The sequence below is a fragment of the Chamaea fasciata genome, unplaced genomic scaffold, assembly GCF_029207755.1.
Source record: "Chamaea fasciata isolate MVZ Bird 193981 ecotype frontalis unplaced genomic scaffold, bChaFas1.0.hap1 SCAF_9, whole genome shotgun sequence".
NCBI classification, from domain to species: domain Eukaryota; kingdom Metazoa; phylum Chordata; class Aves; order Passeriformes; family Sylviidae; genus Chamaea; species Chamaea fasciata.
Window position 1 is genome coordinate 4,638,301 of NW_027094094.1, and position 20,678 is coordinate 4,658,978.

At 39.9% G+C, this 20,678-nt stretch overlaps 1 protein-coding gene across 8 annotated transcripts in view; it reads left to right on the forward strand.

Moving 5' to 3' along the window:
• The window catches only part of ATE1 (arginyltransferase 1), a 66,888-nt gene extending 47,550 nt beyond the window's left edge, over positions 1 to 19,338 (forward strand). For 7 of the 8 annotated variants that reach the window (XM_066190810.1, XM_066190804.1, XM_066190807.1 and 4 more), the window contains 2 exons: positions 612 to 732; positions 16,199 to 19,338. In XM_066190810.1, the coding sequence (XP_066046907.1) occupies positions 612 to 732; positions 16,199 to 16,377 (300 nt within the window). In that variant the 3' untranslated portion in view covers positions 16,378 to 19,338. Of the gene's footprint in view, positions 1 to 611; positions 733 to 6,033; positions 6,797 to 16,198 lie in introns of those variants that run through there. The other variant, XM_066190808.1, reaches the window with a different exon arrangement.
• The last annotated feature ends 1,340 nt before the right edge of the window (positions 19,339 to 20,678 follow it).

Genomic DNA, 20,678 nt, shown 5'->3' on the forward strand with positions numbered 1-20,678 from the left:
CAAAGAGTATCTTCTTAATAAATCAACCAAAAAATAGTAGAATTTCACTAATCATTACCTGTAAGCTAATCCAGGAAAAGCTCCATGAATTAAAGTGTTACTATTTAAGTAGCAATGAACGAAATGCTCCATCACTAATGTAATAAAAATAACCTCCTGCTTACTGTTCAGTGGGGTTTTTCTATTAGATTGTTTTTTTTTTCTTTTTGGTCTCCATTCTTTGCTAGAATTACCAACACTTGAGATGAGCTGCTTTTGGAGGTGCTGAGTTTTTTAGTGTTGGCCTCAGCTCAGCAGAACTCCTGAGGATAATTTAAATGCAGAGTTCCAGTAAGCAAAGCCAAAACTTTCCTAGTTCATCTTGGATATCGTGGAAGTGTGTTATGTTAATTTTACATTTTCATCACGTGCCAAGGTTGAGTTTGTGCTCCTGAGATGGTGCTGAAATGCCTAAAGCCTGTGATTTCACTGAGCACTCGTTGGGTGTAGATTAGATTAAAAACTATTCCTTGCTCTTTGGAAAATCAAGCTGTAGCCAGAATTCTTGTGCAAGTGATATGACTGCTTCTCTTTTTGGTTTTGTTTTTTTTAAATGTTTTTCCCCTTTCTAGGGTCAGTACAGGCCCTCTGACCTGCTGTGCCCAGAGACCTACGTGTGGACACCCATTGAGCAATGCCTGCCCCTGCTCGAGCACAGCAAATATTCCCGCTTCAACCAGGATGGAAAAGCAGGTGAGGCCACGGGGAATGAAATATCTGCAATTTGTCTGCTTGTTTCCAATGTATCAGAATCATCTGCTGCTGAAGCAGCGTGGAAACCTCACCTGTAAAGGATGAGAAGTGTACAGTTCACAGCTCCTGCAGCAAACAGGAGTAACTAGGGAATTCTGTCTTTTAAGCAATGCACATTGTAAGTACATTCTGTCCTGTAGTTCGAAATTGACACATATTGCTTGCTGCCTTTCAGATTATTTTCAAATGATATTTGCTGTTCTGGGCATGAACAAAGCAAATAAAATAATTGTTCTTCACTTACCTTCCTGTTGGATGGATGCATAAAGGAATTAAATTGGAATCAATGCAGGAAAGTGGAAAGGCTGGAGAAGCTTAAAGGCATCAGGTGCTTTTGTTAAGAAACAGAGTGGCAGATTTAGTTTAACAATCAATTAAACATTCAGTTTAACAGTCGGTGGATGTGAAGAACACAATAAACAGCAGAAACACCTCAAACATCTTGATGTAATGTGACACAGTTTTACACATGGTGTGAAGTAGGTACTTAGTGACTCACCAGCATTGACTGATTGAAATTGTTACTGACCAGAGCACAATACAGTGATGCTACTGCAAAACAAGGCAATTAAATGGAAAAACCCCACGAATTTGCTTTAGTTACTGACTCTAACAGTGGCAGGCCCCAGGGAGCTGTGTTAGACCATGCTTGGTGTGGTGCTTGGGGGAAAAGAGAATAACTTAACTTTTGTTATTACTTGTGACTTGTTGCATATATATCCATATATTGAAGTTTTCTCTCTCCTGTGAGTAACAATTGAGTGTGGCTGTGATATTATTCAGCTCAAGAGCATGTAACACTCTGGTCTGTTTCTAGACACCAAAACACAGATTTACCTGTCTGAGTCTCAGTAGCCTTCAGCAGCTAAGTCTTCCTTTTTACATTTTTTTCTTTTTACTCTTTTTTACCTTTTTTTTTTTCCGGTTTGATCCTTTTACTTTTTACTGTAGTTCAGTAGGATTCCCTAGGCAGTTAATTATTCAAAGGGCAGGATGTAGATAAATTAAAGGAATTTGAAAAGACTGCTTAAGCAGGACTCTGAAGTGCTGTTGAGTCCCTTGGTTTTCCTCACCCTCTGCCTGTTGGTTGCTCAACAGGAACACCATTAATAATAATTATAAGAACTACAATAGCAAGATTCAAATAAAGCCATCATTGTTAGATTGGTGAGGGGAAATTGGGAAAAAATTACAAAAATAGGAGGAGCAAGGAAGTGATTTTGGAGGCCAGCGGTGTTTGGGGTACTTTTGGTATTCAGAAAGGAGAGAGTGCTGAACTGGAGCCTGTGAAGGTGTTAACCCCGTGCAAGCAGAGGGGCAGCATCTTGTGGATGGTGTGAAATCCCTGTGGCAAAGCAGGCGTTTGGAAACCGCGGCAGACAAAGCTTTGCATCGTTATCAGCACAGAATATCTTGCTGCAGACCCTGCTGGAGCTGTGACTTGTGTCCTGCGGTTTAAGGAAATTAAAACACTGCTGCACATTGAGATGCTCTGGGCCTGCTGGGAGCTCGTGGGCTCTGGGGGTTTGGGTTGCTGCTTGGAGGAAGCCATTCCTCACCACTGAAATCAGTTCCCTTCCTCATCCTTTACTCTCTCCAACAGTCACTAATACGAGTTTAATGAAGTTACAGTGAATTTTAAAAAGAGCAGTACAAATGGTGGTGTGCTTTATTCCTCTTGAATCAGCTTTCTGTAGCACTGTCTGTAATTATGTTGGTGAAGTAGGGCCAGATTTATCAGGAGAGGGACTTTTCCAGCATTGAAACCAAGGGCAATAAGCAGATCCAGTAAACATCTGGAAGAAATGGTGTGATTTTCATTGCTGCCTGGGGCAGTGAAGCAGGCAATGGTCATCTTCTATTGTTGTCTGTAATGTCAGAAAATTTGGGAAATATTGTCTCATAATAGTTGGTCTGTAATTAGTATGAGACATAATTCATGTGTTCATCATTTTATGGAAGTTTTGAATGTGTTTTCCCTCCTGTTAAAAAAAAATCATTAAAATTCATGTGATAAGTTTACCAATTGCAGGTTCAGGAGAGTGTGTTACATACTTTGATCTTTCAAGCCTCTATAATATGGAAAGCATTTTTGAGTATTCGTACACATTACATTGCAGAGCTCCTAAGTAAGATTTACTTTTACTTTTCTGGAATAAAAGTGAAAAAATACTCATAAAAAATGGCGCTTTTTTAAAGCATAAGAAAATAATAATTTATGTAACTCATGCCTTTGAACAGGTTCTTCATTTTTGTTGTCTGTTCACTTTGAAAAATTTAGAAGACTTGGCATCATCTTATAAATTAGAGAGATTTATGAAGATTCTGATATTAATAACCAGTGGCCAGGCATTTATTTAGAACTAAGTAAGGAGGTGGTGCACTAATAGAGGATTTGGATACTGATGCAATCTGGAAATTGAGATAGTGCTGAACTTCATTTAACAGTCATTAGCTGTAAGTACAGATGGAGATATGCTAAGGAAAGAAGAAGTTAATTAAAGGTTGCTTTGCAGTCAGTGACTTTGATAACACATCAAACTGATGAGCAGAAGTCAGTCACATGGTAGCGTTTGCTGAAATATTCCTGGGCACACCCATTGACTTCCTCCCAAAACTGTTCCTCAGGGTTTTACTTCGTTGGTGTCTTCCCTAACAGCTTTACCCATGAAACAAGAACAGTATGGAAAGAACTATAAATCATTTGTTTGCTCTCCTGGCAATATTTTTGTCCTTCCACTTTCCATTTTCTAGACTAAATCAGTGTCATGTTTTCTCTCTTTCTAATATCTCTTGAGATTTTCAGTTTGTTGCTCCTGGGAGAAGTCTGTGATAAATATCACGGTGAAATAAAAAAATCTACTTTTAGGATGGTAATTAAATTAGTGGGAACCTTCAAATCTTTCTTTCCATCAGTGCTGGGCTGTCAAGACATTTAAAAGCAACTTCAGATGAGGGCAGATAAAACCCCAGTCTGAGAGTGGTGGCTTCAAAGCCTTCATAGTTACATGACTGTGTGACATAATGGGGGCTGTACTTGGTGCCATCCATGGTGAACATGGGGCTGTTGGCCAGGTGAAAAAGCTTTATCCAAATTTTTAGGCATGGCCCACAGCAATCCCAGTGGTGGGAGCTGCTTCCCACCTTCCTGTGTCTGCTGATGCTGTGTGAGCGGAGCTTTGAGAGCTGCACTTCAAAAGGACTTCAGTGCTTTTTCTGTCTTAACCATTTCGTTTGCTGAAGTTGATAAATTGGCTAAGCTCATACACATCTGTTCAACTTCCTGCAGATCTAATAATAGAGGGAAATCAAAATGGCATCGAATGGAATACATTAATGAAAATGAAAGTATTTTCTTCAGCACATTAAAAAAAAATAAAATTGCACATAACAAAGGCATAACAGAGGCTTCTCTGCCTTTGTGTGTTCTTGGAGACAAGGCTGCTCCAGAGAGTATGGTTAACACAAACCATGATGGATGCAGAAGGGTGGGATAAAGGGAGAGAGAGGCACTTCTGGGTTTCCTGGTCAATTATAGTCGTAGACTAAATTATGGCCTATTAATAGACTAAATAATATTAGACTAAACTGACCTTTTTGTAAACATCACAGTGAAGGAGAGTTTCAAAGAGAGGGATCTAAGGAAGTTTCTCAGTTGTCTTTCAGAGTTACTGGAGAAATCTTTTGCAGCGTGAGAGTTGTAGAAGAAATTAAGAATGTGGAGACACAAAGCAGTTTCCTTCAAAACGTAAATTTGTCAGGGATGGGATCCTATAGTGAGAGGTAGAACTGAGATTGCTGCCTGCAGGTGCCAGGAATGAAGGTGAAGTGAAGCAGAGTGAGGGAGGTTTTATAAGTGAGGATCTCTGATGTGATCAGGGTGTGGGTAGCTGGCAGAGGCATGGAGAGAAGGTGGAAAGAATTTTGCAGTAGTTCATAGAGGTAGAACAATGAGAAGAAGGGCTTGACAAGAGCAAGAAAGAAATGATGCTAGGATTCAAACTTGAGCATGTTGGTAAGATATTGTAGAGGTGAATAAGGGAGTCTGTTATTTGGATACAAGATCTAAAGAGATTACAAAGCCGAATGATTCAACAACCACCTTCCACTCCTTGCTGCAGACCAGACTTTGCATCTGCCACCTCTGCACAGCAGTCAAATCTTTCTTCTTCCAGCAGAGTGGAAGTCCTTACAAGAACTCAGGCTTTAGGCTGTTTGCAGCTGGTGTGAGCCAAAGTGACGATAGGCAGTGGAATCCGGAGGAGAGGTTTGTCTGTTCTGTGCTTTCCGGTGATCTGTGGCTGTGGCTGCACAAAGGACAGATGTTGACATCCCAAAAGCCTTTGAAATTGCCTCGTGCTCATGTGCAAGCCTTAACTATTGGAATAAAACAAAGCTTAAACCCAAACTAACACTAAAATCGGTGCCTGAGCTCCTCTTCTTGGGAAAAAGTCATGGAACATCACACAAAACTATGGAGAGGTCAGAAAACCCTCACTTCACACTCACAGGAATCACTCTATAGAAAACCCATCCCATGTAATACCTCCTGAGTTCATAGCAGATCACTCGTTTTTGAATTACTGAACTGAAGAAAATTGCTTCAGATTTCCAGTCTTTCTCTGTACTCATAACTCTTATTGCGTGTTTTTACCAGATTTTTAAAGCTTTTAGCTGAAAAAACTGTGGTTTTTTAGAAATACGTCTTTCTATATAATTTTTTGCTATTCTGCTGCTCACAGTAAGCTAGAGTAGTAAAATGCAAATAAAAATCCCATTATTTAACAACATCTGAATCCTCTCAGTAGTGATTGCATTATGTAGCTTAATGCTTCTTGCGAGCAACTGAGTGTTACTAGTTCTAGTAAATAAAACTTAAATAAAACCAGAAATCTGCAGGCGGTTATGCAAAACTGTTTATTTTAAATATGTGTTTTTGTGCATAATGCTTCCACTGGAAAAAGAATTTGTCACAACTGTTTCAATAACCATAATTTCTAGTGTTGTGTTTTTAAAGCATTTTATTTTATGTACAATTTTTAGTGCACCTTGTAATCAAAGAGCATTTCAAACTGGTTTTATATTTATTGTGTATGTGAACGCAAGTATTGTGTTGACCTGTGTACGCAAGTTTTGCTGACTTCTTTTTTCCCATCTTGTACAGGGACTGTTTAATTTTACAATATATTTAAAAATTTTAGTATATTAACATGATACTGGTCTTGTTCCTTCTCTTAACAGCAAAGCCACGATCACATATTTGTGTCCTGAAAGTGAACTGTGGTTGCCATTTGGTCACATCTCAGAGTTCAGGTCCCTGGCAAAGGGCTGTATCCATGTAGGATGGGTGTAGGCAGAGGGATTAATGCAAAGACGGGAGATGTTAATGTTTAGAAGGGTGGTGGGATGCAGATTAATGTTTTCAAGGATAAATGCACTGAACTTCTCGAGACGATGAAAATGTGTTCACAAAACTATCACAGATGGAAAACATTAAACCAATTGTTTAGAACTCTGCAATCGTCTGATTTGGGAGAAATTGCTGCTTTGCTCTAAAACAACTGCTGCTCATAATTTTTTTAAAACAGTGTTGTGTATTTCAGAGAGTTGGAAAACAGTTTAAATAAACTCTGAGAGATCACAAACTGTAACTTTCCACTAATATCACAGCTATAGGTAATAAATTTGAATTCTGTAACCAAGAAAAAGACAGACATCCCAGTTCTTTCTAGCAGTTTCTCTAGAACAGACACATCTCATGAGTTTCTATCTGTTTCTAATTAAGTTAATGAACACTTAGAGCCAGCAGAATGCATCTTTCTAAATCCAGTGTGATCCTTGAGTGCGCAAGATGTTTAAACAATGAAGATAATGCCAATAAGGTGGAGCCAGGCACATTTTTCCCTCACTTTTTGCCGTGTTTGGATTAAATTGAAATAACTGGCATGGGGTTTTAGCCTCATGTGAAGTGTTTCTGTAATACAAAGGAAATGTTATTCTCTGAATTTGTGAGTCTTAAGCAACTGGCACAGCATAAATTGTTGTGTGAGTTAGAAAATCCAAACTTTAATAAATATTTGTGATTTTAAAGTTTGCATTTATTGATATTCTAAATATATCTGCTTTTAACATATATGTAGCAGACTCAACCAGTGCCCCTAGAGCAGCACAATTGCCTAAGTGTGGGACACAATTGACTTCTGGTGTGGGTCATGAAACCTTTGGCTTGGGCTGCAAATTTCTCAAAAAATGTGTCAATCCAAGATGACCATCATAGAGGTTGTGAAACAAATGGATGTATTTTGAAATTACTTTTTTTTTTTTGGAGGACTTTCCTTGAAAAATTAAGGTGTCTTGGCGTATTTCACTTCTCTTTGCATTGAAAAGATGATTCTTAGGTGGGTTTATGCTCAAGACACTGTTGCACCTTTTGAACGTTGTGATATTAGATTTTCCAGCAGAATAATTCTGCCTTTTTTTTTTTTCTTTCCTTTTTTTTGGGTGAAGATTCAGGGCAATATGGGGAAGGACAAGGACTGCCAAATCCTGTAGAAATCATTTTCCTTAGGCAGAAGGTGTTAGGAGCGCAAGAGCAGGAATTAAAAGTTCAATAATGTGGGACAAGTAGAGCGATCGTGCAGATTTATTTCGTGCTGAGGACAATGAGCATGTGGGACTGGTTTCCAAATGTGATAAAAGTGAACAGCTGTAATTAGGCCCAGGCACAGAGCACCCATGGAAGGGACACCACAGGCATGTGCTGAGCCACGCTCCAACATCCACCAGGGAAAACCTGTGCCAGGGTCAGACCTTCTGGAATGATCCTCAATCACTCCCTGCTCTGGTGACATCATCCCAGCCCCTCACGTGGAATGTAATTGGTTCCATGTTTTAATTAATTTAGCCAGCAAATTGACTGCTGTAATCTGATTTATTTAGCTGATAAGCTACTGCCAATTGCTTCAATTTTTCCTATTTCATGGAAATGTTTGCATTTGTAATTCTCAGTTTGACTCTCATCTCTGGTTTTTCTCCTCCTCACATATCAGTCTTAATGCGGACTTTGCCTTTCTTTTTGAAAGATCCTCTCGCTGCTTTCTGCCACGTTCACTTCTATGCAGTTCAAATATTCTATTAAATAGTATTTAACTCTTTTGTTCCTTCAGATTTTTTTCCCCTGTTTTCTTCCCATTGTTTTGGAGCTTTAACTCCTTAAAGCATAATCTCTAATTTTTGTCTGTTGTACTGGCTTTTCAAAGAATGGTATCATGGAATGGTCTGGGTTGGAAGAGACCTTAAAGCCCATCCAGTGCCACCCCCTGCCATGGGCAGGGACACCTTCCACTATCCCAGGATACTCCAAGCCACAATGTACAACCTGGCTTTGGACGCTTCCAGGGATCCAGGGGCAGCCCCAGCTTCTCTGGGCACGCTGTACCAGGGCCTGCCCACCCTCACAGGGAACAATTCCTTCCCAATATCCCATCTACATCCAACCCTCCTGCAGCTTTAGGCCATTTCCCCTTGTCTTATCATCTCCACCATCATCACCATCCCTAATCTTTCCTATTTCAGGTGCATTACTATTCTCAACCATTAATTCACAGATGTAATAACATCTTTGAGGTGTCTCTTCCACCAATAACAGAGTCATTTTTGAGATGGCAGGTCCATTGCTAAAGTCTCTGCAAAGGTAACTAAGCAATTTTCATTCCCTGCTAGCCAATGACTTGGAGTTGCTTTCATGTGCTGTTTCCAAGTGCTTGTTAGATTTTAACTGTGATTTCCCCTTCTGTCTCTGAAGAGAAATTAGTAACTCAAAATGCAGAGCATTCCTGTGTTCTTCTAAATAACTTGGATACTTCAAGGAGCAGAAAAGCTCAGCTAACAAAGGTTGGAGTGAGGAGGACGCACATCTGATGCAGCGGAAAGCTTGGTCAGGTTCCCCAGTGCTGACTCAGAGCAAATAAAACTGTCCAGAATCAGAGCTGGCCATTAGAATTGCCTGTGAGGTCCATCAAAAATGGGTCAGGCCACGAATGACCCTGTAAAGCTTTGACTTCGCTGGTTCTGATCTGCAAAACTGCCTTGTGCAGGCTGCCGAGGGCCTGGAGCTGCAGTCAGGAAACCTGGGTTAGGGAGAGCATGCACGGGAATGAGAGAATCACAAGAATGTGAGAACATCTCACAGTGCCCTTGCCTTCAAAACAGAGCTGTACCTGCTGTGGTCCTGCTTCGGACCTTTATCTGCACAGTGCATTTCAACTGAGGGCTGGAAACTGATTAGATAACCAAAAAGTTTAGTTAAAATAGAAAAACCCACCAAACCTGAAGTGCCCTGGGGGTGCAGTTAATATTCTTCATTGGCAGTTCACATTCTCATTTCTCATATTTGAAATCATCGAAAACAGTGTTAAGGATTCAACTTCTTTTGAAGTGACTACTTCATTTTGTTCTCTGGAAGAACATCTAAAAGTAAAAAAGTTATCTTTGTCAGCTTGCCATTGACTAGATTATATTCCTTTTTTTGTTGTTGTTGTCATGGTATCTTGACTTTGGAGACACTGGATGCTCTTTCCAGATGGGAAGTGTTCAGTCCCATTTAAGCAACATTTTCCCAGGTACTACTGGGGTTTTTTTGCACTGCATTCCTGAAAAGCAAATTCTTGGAGGAATATGAGTATCACTCCTTGGTAAGACAAGAGGAAACAGCACCTAGTTGTACCAGGGGAGGTTTAGGTTGGATATTAGAAGAAGTTTCTTCATGGAAAAGGTTGTCTAGCCCTGAAACAGCTGCTCAGGGCGGTGTTGGAGTCGCAGTCCCTAGAGAGTTTTAAAAGCTGTGTCGATGTGGCACTTGGGGACATGGATTAGTGGCTTTGGCAGTGCTGGGTTAATGGATGGACTTGATGTTCTGAGAGGATTTTTCCAACCTGAATGATTCTGTGATTCTATGATTTCAATCTTGCCCTTCAGTAGACATTTTCCAGTCACCTTTTTTCAGGATAACATATTGAAGTAGGCTAGAATAATAGTATAATATGAGAGCTCCTCAAATAAACTGTGAATTTTTTGCATCTTGGTTTATGTGCATCTCCCTCAAGAGTTTGCAGTTGGATTTCAGTGCTGGGCGGCGCGGGCAGGGATTGTGTCCAGGTAAGGCAGAAGCCGTGAATCACAGCTGAGCCCCTGAGCTGCTCTGAGTTGCTGCATTGACAGGAAACATTTTCCAGTGGCCCTGCTGATGTTTACCCCAGGAATAACGGGAGTCCCAGAACAATGAGTTATTGTTTCTGTGGCACAGCGGGGTGAGCGTGTTCCACCGCGCGATCCCGCTGCCGCTCCTGTGGAGCTCCACATCGTAAACCAGCAGTAGGAGTTCAGGCACAAAGCCCAAAAGTTTGGGTTGGGAGATGCCTTCAGGATTTCTCCTCATTGGAACTCCCTGTCTTTGCCCATTTTAAGGATCCCTATACCTGTAAAAGTGTTAATTCCCCTGTTTTTAGGCCCATCGGTCACGTTTTGATAAAGGTGCATTTTTCCACCTACAAACATGTTCTTTTTGAGCAGTGGTTTCGAAAGTTCCTATTTTTTCTTAGAGTAACTGCAAAGATTTGGCTGATTGGGAATATCCTGAGCATTTTACTGTACTTCCTTTGTGACTCGTGCTTTCTGGTTTTAATTAAGAATTCTTTTCATTGAATTTTTGTGTGTTGTTGTTTATGCTTCATTTTAACTGTACTCTTATTTTGGTTTGAGTTAGTATTTTTGTACCCCAAGGCATCGGGGTCCTTAATATTCCTTAATGTATGAGTCTAGTTTGAAAGAAGCAATATGAGAAAAAGCAGATTTCAGCTCACTGTTTTATATAAATGTTACTATTAATGGGTATTGCTGATTGGCCCTTTTGTTTTTGAGGTTGACGTCCTATATTTTGCTGGTGAACAAAAGAAATTATGCTTTAAATTGGGTAAGAAATTAGCTGAAATTCAAAGGTCAGGAAGATTTCCCTTCTGACTGTGGTGGAATAATTTTCGATTTTCAGTAATTAGTATCTCCTATGTTTCAGCCATAGAATTAAAAAAGTTAATGTGTTTCTTCCTTTTGCAGTTTCTTTGTTTTAAAATCATTGATCATTAACTGTGACAAGGTCATGTAAACCAGATGTAGCTTTTCTTTAAAAAAAAATTCAACAAGGCTGTAGTGTTTTTCATATAAATTAACATCACCACAGTGTAACCAGCGAGGGATGGTGCTCCTTTTCTTCATTTTTACACCTAGTTTGAAAGCTTGAGTATTATGAAACTTTTTAGCTCCCTGTAAATTGAATTTTTAATTTTTTTTTCTGTGATTGTAAAAATGGGAACATTCTGTTCCTCTTTAAAAACTATGCATAGCCAAAGTGGTTCAAAATTGAATATTAAAAACCACAAGCAACATGAAACAAAGTCAAAGCCCCAGCATATCCATGGGCTGGAAATGCAGCAGCTGTCAAGTGTTTATCTTCATACTTTTTGTTCTGTGGATTTAATGCTTAGAGGTAAAAATAATTCTTTTGAGATTCCATTTTTAAGCAAAATGGAATTTTAATTTATAGTGTGAGTTCCCTTCAGTGTCTGCTTTCAAAGTGAATCAAGGTTCCAGTTAATGACACAGGTTTAAATATTTTAAATTTTGAAACAGGGTTGGTTCTTTGCCTTTTCCTTTCTTTCTTTCACTGTTTTATCCTGCTATGATTGGGGGAAAAAAAATCCAGATTCTCTATGTAGTATGGATGCAGAATTTCAAAGTGATGGTGGCCAAATACTTTCAGTATTCCAGGGAGTTGAAGGAGCATTTAAAGAAAATTAAACTTATGATCAGAAACAGAATCATTTCACAGTTTAGCAGAAGTACCACATTTCTTTTTGTGAGTTAGAAATGCCAGTCCTCAGTTAGGCTTCGTACTAATTCTGAGTCCATTCTGTACAGAAAATATAGGAAATGTTTTCCTGTGACTAATGTGAGTTGTTTTGGAAATTGGCAGTTCTCCTTTCTCCTGTTTAGAAAACAGGAAAGTCAATACATTTGTCACTTCACTTTTAATCATTTCTTCACTTGTTTTCCTGTAAGTGGTGAAAAGCACTTTGAAGGAAAATTAGATTGCTTCCGTCTCTAGATTATACCCCTGAGAAATTAAAAGATGTCGTGTTTGTGAGGAGTGTGTCCAAGGGGAGGAGGGAAGAGGTGCCATGGCTCTAGAGAGGAGCAGCACAGGATGCTGCAGCTCAGGCTGCCCTTCCACATTACTGCTGATCAAAACCAGCTTGGCCCAACTCAGCCACCACCAAAAAGCTGATTTTGTGATAGTTTTCTACAGAAACTTTGAGCCATCACCCTTTTTTTGAGCGTGGGGTTGACTCTCAGGCTCTTGCAGAGCTCACTCTCCACTCCAAGTCTCCCTTGTCCAGCTTTGGACGTGCTTACGCAGTTTTTTGACCAGATGGAGCTGGTTTTCACTTCAACTTATATTAGGGAGTAATAATAAAGGTAAATACATGTGAAGAATAAAAATTTTTGGATGTGGGCTTCCCTAAATAACGTTAGAAAAAAATGCTAATCCACCCCTGAGCCGTAAGAAAAAGATTCTGACCATGAAATTCTGGATTTCTTTAAAAACCACACTGCTGCTCTGCGTTCTGTTGCTCTGAAGAGAGAAGGTGAAATCACTCCTCCTTATCTCATGCTGCTATTTCAGCAGGAATGCTTATCAGCATTTGAAAATGATGTTTTGGCTTGGGAGGGAGCTTGTAGTTTTAGGGGCAAATTGATTTGGGTTGTGCAAAGAAATTAGGACTGGATCGTACAGGAGCTTGTCGGGCTTCCTGCTCCTCACGTTCCTCCTCATCCCTGGAGTGTGGGATCCCTTTTTGTTTTTTGGGGTGAGGGCAGCTGAGGCTGCCTTTGAGCACTTTTGGTGAAGGTGGATGTGTGACCTGGGTCAGGAGCTCAGGCCAGTGCCTGCCAAGACACCCCATTGCACGGAGAGGCTTGGGATCGCTCCTGCTCCTTGATTTGTTTTCTGCTGGTACTTAGCAACATATCTGATAGGCTTTGTGTTTTCAGAAAGGAAATCCTCCATGTGTGGATTCCATTTAACGGTGCTGTGGGGCTGGGAACAGAACATTTTAGCACCTCTCTGCAGTCTTTATGGGGTCACAGTGGCAAGGTTGAGTTAGAAGTGAAATCTCTTCTATATTCAAATTTCAATAGGCAGCTGCAGCATAAATAATTTGCTGCTTTAGGAGCATAGGGGAGAAAAAAAAGAAGTGAGGAGAATTTTTCAACAAGAATTTTAGCTCCGAGACTTACAGGATAATACTTCTATTTTCAGTTGGCAGCTGCAGTTGCCCAGTCTACTAAAATTACAGCAACTTTCAATCTACATAATTGATTGCTCTGTATTTTGTGTATCTGCCATCCAGACTATATTGATAGATGTAACTGAATTAAGGGATGAAACCTTGTATATTTTTTATGTCAAATGGCAGTGCCTCTTCTGTGGGCTACAATAAATCAACAGCTCAGGAGGTGAAAAACGAGTAAGTGTGAGGAGGAAAAAATATGCACTTTAAAAAAGCTTTTTAGTGGTAGCAGTACTGTATTCAGTAATTACAGTGATGACTAGATTTGCCCTGATATACTGTCGCACTATCTGATCAGTCAGGGTCTTTCCAGAAAGGGAAGTCATTAAATAGTTTCTTCACTAAAGCTTGGAAATAGAAGGATTTTTTTTTTTCCTTATTTTCAGCAAAGAACTTTTTTAAATAAAGGATTTGGTCTCATTTTGAATTGTGATTGCTGCTGTATCCCAGCATCACAAGGAAGGCCTGTTAGAATTCAATTGGCATCATCTTGAATAGAAAGCAAATTTTACCATGTGCCACTCAACAGTAAAAGATATTTAGTTTTTCTTATTGGGAGAGTAACTTCTTTGTTCAAGTGTGCCAGAGCCCAATCTGTTTTTACTTTCCATTAAATTGTCTTAACTTTATTCTGCTTATATATAAATAGTGTTTAAAGGGAATAGTTTCCTGAATTCCCATGATGTTGCCTCCAGAGCAGCAGCAACTGAAAGGTGGCTGAGTTTTGACTTTCAGATTTCTTGTGATGGTGACACAAGTTCCTATTTGCCATCTCTAAAAGCTTAACTATGTACTTGAGATTATTTTACTTAATATTTAACATCTCAGTAAAAGGTTTCTTTTACAGATGGAGCTTAAATTACTAACATTTAAGTACTTTTACAGAAGGTTATTTTTGTTTTTAAAGCTTTGATTTTGAGGGGAGTCAGTGGAAGAACAGGTAATCGTTGTAGAAATTTGGAATGTTATTTTTCATTGCAAGGAGGCAACGAGTAAAAGGGGAAGAAGGGCCCAAATGCTGAGCAGCAAGAACAGAGTTCAGCTGAGCCAGGAAGGCTGCAGTGAAACCAAAGGTACAGTAGCTTTAGGCTCTCAAAGAAATCAGATCTGGGACCAGCATCACTGCAAGCCACAAGATGAACTCACCCACACTATCAGGCTCTGGGAGTATTTGAAATCAGTGAGTATCAAACAGTGAGGAGGGAACAGCTCTAAAGTGCTTTTGGCACGGAGCTGTGAGGGCTCAGCTTGGCCTAAATCCATCCCAGGGCACAGACTGGGAGTCAGTCTAGAGGTGCAGTAAATATAAACTTTCCAATTTAAGAAGTTAAAATAACTTTACACTTGTGTCACCTCCAGAAGCTAAACTTGCACATTTTTTCCTTGGTGAACTCTCAGGGAGGAGGAGGAGAAGGAGGATGTAACAGAAGAGGCAGAAGGATTGGTAGTAAAACCAACCTATTGGGATATCAGGGAGGTGTTGGCCACACATCAAAAACCTGCTGGATTTCAAAGAGGGAGAGAAAGCCATAAAGTATTTTTGACTTGGTGTTTATCTAAAGCAATTGCCAACAATAATTAGTGGGGAGCACAATCTTAGCAAGTGCTACTCAGATTTTCATCCTTCAAACCGTGTTTTCCCAGTTAAGTCTTAAGAAACACATTGTGCTTTCATGTCAGGAATCAAAACACAGATAAAAGTAATGAAGTCATTCCAAACTTGGTAAATCAGCCTTCATTAAGTTTCACATACTAAATTCAGGCAATCAGCAGAAAAAAGTTTAGAGGCCATTTCTGTGGATGAACAGGGGCAGGTTCTTCAGAATGTCTTGCTCAGAGAAGAGTTTGATGGCCTCCTTTAAAACATAAAGAAGCATTAATTAAAAGCAGAAAGAAGGTCCAAAAGGAAGTCTTCACATAGTTCATGTCCCAAAATACTGGCATTCCAGTAAGCATCTCTGTTCTTACTGGAGTTTATATGGTTCTGTTCTCAAAGTCATGTTTCAGATTCTGGGTTGATTCTTCTCGGTGACTTTTTGAGCCTAAAGTTCAGAAAAGTCCAAGATTTCTTTTCCCACTGTTTTGTAATTATTTTCCTAATTTATCCTGCAGTGGCCTCAGATGTGTGGCACGTTCTCTGGGCTTCTTTAAAGAGTTTTCTAGCACTGTAGTGCAAAATTCTCTGACACACAGCAGCCATATAACATTATGGTTCAGCAGTAGGAGCATCGATGGGATTCATAAAAATAAGGAAGTTTTAACTTGTTCAACGACACTCTTATGTGTGTGATTCTGGATAAATTAAGTCACAAGGGGTTTGTATGTGAAGGAAATAAGGTTTAACTGTGGTGTGTGTATCTTTGAAGAGGAACTGTGTTGTACCCACCCTGGGAGTGCTTGCACTGCTTACTCTGTTGATCTCCAGAGCTCAGGGGTCAGACTTAAGTGAGGACATGTAACCCCTAGAATGAAACTCAGAAACCAGTGTAACTGAGGGAAAACCAGATTGGGGCTGGAGGGCCAGGGAGTTTCACCTGGGAAGATGGTTTATTGCCTGGTGCTTATCTGAGGAAACAGCCTGGAGGCTTCTTGCTGGTTTTAATACATTTGTCCCAGGTGGGTTTTGCAAGGGGTTCTGTAGTGACAACTCTCTTCTGGTCAGTTCTGTTTGACTCTTTCCCAGATACAGTTTGACTTTTGGCTCCAGGAGCACTAAATGAGTCTGAATTTTAAAATCCAGCAGTAGAGGTGTTTTCAGAGATGCCGTCCATCACCATGAGAAACGTGGGATGCACGATTTACCTTTCCACAGATCCTTTGCAGGCTGGGTGTTGTTCCCAGCCATGATTCAAGAACACCGCAGCTCGGCTCAGCTTTCATCTGCAGATGACTTTCCTCACTTCACGCCGTTTTCATTAGGCATATTGAAGCTAGAGGCATAAATTAAGGTGATGTGGACACCATAAATAACCGGGTTCTGTGTTCTCTGGTTGCCTCTGCAGTGGATGAAGGTCGCCTGAAGGAGCTGGGCAGGGTGAGAGTGCTCCACAAGAGAACCGTGATGCCTTACAGCGTCTACAAGAAGAGGAGGAAGGGGCCCAGTGACGAGGCCAGCGTTCAGCAGTATGCCAGCCTGGTGGGACAGACCTGCTCGGAGAGAATGCTGCTGTTCAGGAGCTGAAAGCCCATGAGATGGCATTTCGATGGCCCTACATTTCATTGCACTGCCCCTGGGTGATCTGTACCATAGTCGTGTGCTGGTGTGCCCACTGAGACAGGCTGAAGCACAGGTGTATAGCCAGGCTTGTGTCAATACATGGTACTGTGTGTAAAGGCCAACAATCCAGTAAATCTTACAGTGCAGCAAGGCTTTAGCAATATAAGTTTAGAAAAACACGCTTGCAGTGTATTTTAATTAAGTAGTTCTAGCCTTTCTATGCATTATGAATAATTCTAAGTATCTAAGCAAAATGAAAAACAGGTGTCTTTTTTTTTTTTTTTTTTTGTAGAGAAGAAGGTCGTCTAAATCTAGATTAAGAATCATTAAATTACAGATGTTTTCAAATAGCACCTTGGATATCTGTCATTAAACATTGCTGTGAAATTTGTGCTCGCATTTGTATGCTCCTAAAACCTTGCAAGAGAACTGAAACGTGCTATTACTTTCCAGCATGATACAATTTTATTTCAGCAGTATGTTTAAAAAAACAGGAAGAAATTATTTTCACTGCACATTCTTCATTTGTTTAAAGCAGTAAGTCAGTGTCAGAGGTCCTAGTGAGTGCAGGAGTTCATGGTAGGTTCTCAGTGGCAGGGGATGCAGTGCTTTGGAAAACTTTCCCCTTCAGAGAAGAAGCAGAACAGTTGCACTATAAATATACCAAAGATATGCAGCCAAGTGGCACAGTGGTTTTTGGTATAAGCCTTATCCTTTGTCTAACAAGAGTGGGTATTTCAATGCACATGGCTCATGTGAAATAGAGCTCGGGAGGTTTGTCCCGCAGCTCTCAGGGCACACTTCACAACTATGCTAACAAAAACAAGACATAAGGTACCACTGTTGGGTTTTGTTGCTGGTGCTTTTTTTCTGCAGAGTTGTACAGGAAGACTTCAATACCATATTCCAGCTTTTTTTACTGACTGTTTTGTTTCTGGTGCAGCAGCTCACAGGTTAACATCTTCAATAACGTTTTAGTAAATACTTCTGTTGGAAACACAGGAAGTTGTGATCCTTTATGATAGCACTTTATTATCTCATATATGAACATTGTCTGTGTCCCTATTAAGTCGTATAAGTTGGAGGAATTTGGGGAAATAACACTGTTGTATAATTCAGTAATGTATTACAACACTGTAACATTACCAGTGCATTTGTGTTTCTTATCTTCTTGGATAACAGGGGCTGGTATTTACCTTGAATCAACTTGGAGTTTCCTGTTAGCCTTTGAACAAAGATTCTTATTCAAGGATATGTGGGTGGTTTTCCCCCAGAAAGGAAACAAATTCCGTTTTACCCTGGGAGGGTTACATCTCCTATCATTCATGGATTCATTGATTTAATTTTAAACCCTTGGCCAATATTATTAATCATTAGTTTCTATGTGGAGCAGACGTAAGAACTTGGGGAATCAAGTGCAATGCAGATTTAACTTTGTTTTCCCGTATCTGTTTGATATGAAATTAGTGTGTATTGTAATATTATTGACAGTACAGCTTCAATAGCAAATTTCAAAAAGTCATTTTATGTTCTGTTAATTGGGCTGCGTAGTATTGATCTACTCCCAATCTGCTGCAGAAATGGTCATGCACGTCAGCATCATATCTGGTGTGTGTTTATCTATGGCCTGGTGCTGAGAAGTTTCTTTGCACTTCTGGTTTGTCCATGCCTTACCTCAGCCTCCTGCCATGGGGAGAACCACTGAATAATCCTCATGAAGATTATTGTGAAGAATTCCTTCCTTTCTGTGGAGAAAACACTTACACCACCCTGTCAAACAACATAACGTTTTCTGCCTACACAGTGTGCTGAGAAGTGGTCATGCCCATATGGCTTGCAACCAAAATAAATGAGAAAACTTTTTTATGTGATATGAAGTCAGTTAACAGGCGCTGAGGAATTTCACCATGAATTGCAGAATCTTAAGGGTTATCAAAGCCATTTAATGACAGCCTCGCTGAGCTCCTGGGGAAGTTAAAGTTTCTGTTAAATTTCAAGGGAGCAGACTTAATGTCCCCACTGAGAGTTCCTGGAGAGCTCCCTCTCTTTGTGCCCGTATTTGTTACTGATATGCCTTGGATTAGACTTTTATCTGATGCTCTGTTTCTCTTGGGGGAGCTTTTAAGGACTGCAGTTAAAGGAAAGTGAGAGAAGTATAAACCTGAAAGCCGAGCGCAGCTTGAAGCTGTCCTTAGTGTGAGCACTGGAGGTAAATGACCATTTCCTGTGAGTCTGAAATGGTGCTTTCCCTTTCTGACCTCCACTGGGACTGCAGCACCAGGGCACACTGGGCTCCTGGCTCGCACTCAACTCAAATATGCATTTATATTAAAAAGCAAAACCAGGCGACACCGAGATTAACTCAAAAACTGAGTTCATCTCCTGTGGTTTGCTGAGATCTGACTCACTCTGGTGTTATTTTAGAAGAAAACTGGTGCAGTATTTTTGAGGGCTGATACCTCTACCCCTGTTTTTGGAAGGGGGACGGAGGCTGAGGATGAAGTTCTGTAAATTTTGCCTGTGACTTGGTGGAGCTGAAAATTCACCACTATTACAATATTATTTAATACATTGTCATTGACAATTATTGAATTTAGAGGTATTTAACTTAGCACAAACTATTTTATAAAAGTTTTTTTTGTGTGTAACTGGTTTGTGAGAGTCCATCTCCAATGTAAGGTTGCCTTGTTCTGTCATCTATTGATAAATGAGCATAAAATGGCGTTAAGAAAATGCAGAGTTGTGAGCAGTGCTAAAAAATGCCATTTTTTGTTCTAATTGGAAAGAAATGGGAAGCTTACACATGTCCAGCATCAACACGTGTCAGTAAATTCAAGAACCTGCATGTTGAGTTTGTAATTGCTTTTTAGCAGGCCTGTTTCACTTGCAAGTGTACAAAATAAAGTTATTTCCAGTCTCTGTGAATTATTATAAGAAGTAAGAGCACTGAATGTGATTTCTGCATTAGTTTGTAGGAATTTCATTATCCTGGAGATTGACCAAGTGTCCAGTGAACAGCAAAATCAAAGAATCCATCAAAGGGTAGCAGTGATAAGAAGGGGGACCTGCAAGTTTAAAATCATGTTCTAAACACATGACCTGTTTTGGAACTTTCAGTTCCAGCCAGCCAGATGAATTAAGAGATTGCATGAAATATAATTGATATTTCTTTTCTGAATAAAATAAAATAAAATAAAATAAAATAAAATAAAATAAAATAAAATAAAATAAAATAAAATAAAGAGACTTTTCACAAATGGAGACTGGAGAGGACTAGCTGTTTATTTGAGTTCAGCTTGGTTGAACAAAAACCTGTCTCTGAATTAAGGAGCCAAGCCAGCCACACAGAAATTTGGGTTGTGTGCATAAAGATAACCAAACATTGCATCATTTTCTGACTGAATGAGGCAGAATTCCAGCTAATTCTGGATTCCTGAACAAGACTTTTCTCAAAGCCCAGCACCAGCATGGCTTGAAATGTTGGTGGGACTTTTCCTGTTCCATTGCTCCTGTGGAGTCCACATCCATCAATCTTTTTTGAGGTTCTGTGAATTTCTTTGCCAGGTGATCACTCTGAAGCTCCAGCCTGATCAGCCACATGTTTCTGAATTCCTTCTCATCCTGCTTGTCCCAGATAATCCTCCAGACATCTCCACTCAAGCCTTCACTCTGGGAAGAGTCTGCATTTGAAAGGGTGGAGGCAATTTTCAGGGCAGAAATCATCATTTTTCAGGGAATCATCAGCATTTCCCAAAGCACTGTAGCCACATCTTGTACCAATATATTTATAAAAGCTGCACCTTCAGTCACACAGGCTGTAAAATGCTGAATTACTTATGCACTTGCCAAATGATTTGGGGTTTTTAAAGTCAGTCAAAGTGATGGATCGTAGGAGCAGATGTAACCCATCCTAAACGTAGCTAATTGTGGTCAGTGGGTTTCTAAATAAAAGTGTTCTAGAAATTAATCTCCTATATGCATTTTATAGTACATTTAATGCTCATCTCGTGAGAGCTTTGTTTTCTAGCAGCATTAAAATAAGAATGGAAATTAATTAAATTAACATATAAGCCTAAGTACAGCTTGTATTAGTCCTCTCTGTATTAATGCAGAGCCATCTTAACTCTGAAAATGGCCTTGCTGCTCATCTCAGACAAGTAGCAGCTCAGAAGCTTTCTGGCTGTGTTCTTTCTGGTTATGTTTTACTGTTTTGATGTTTATTCATTTCCTTATTATAACTATTCCCATCAGATTTTTGTGCTTCC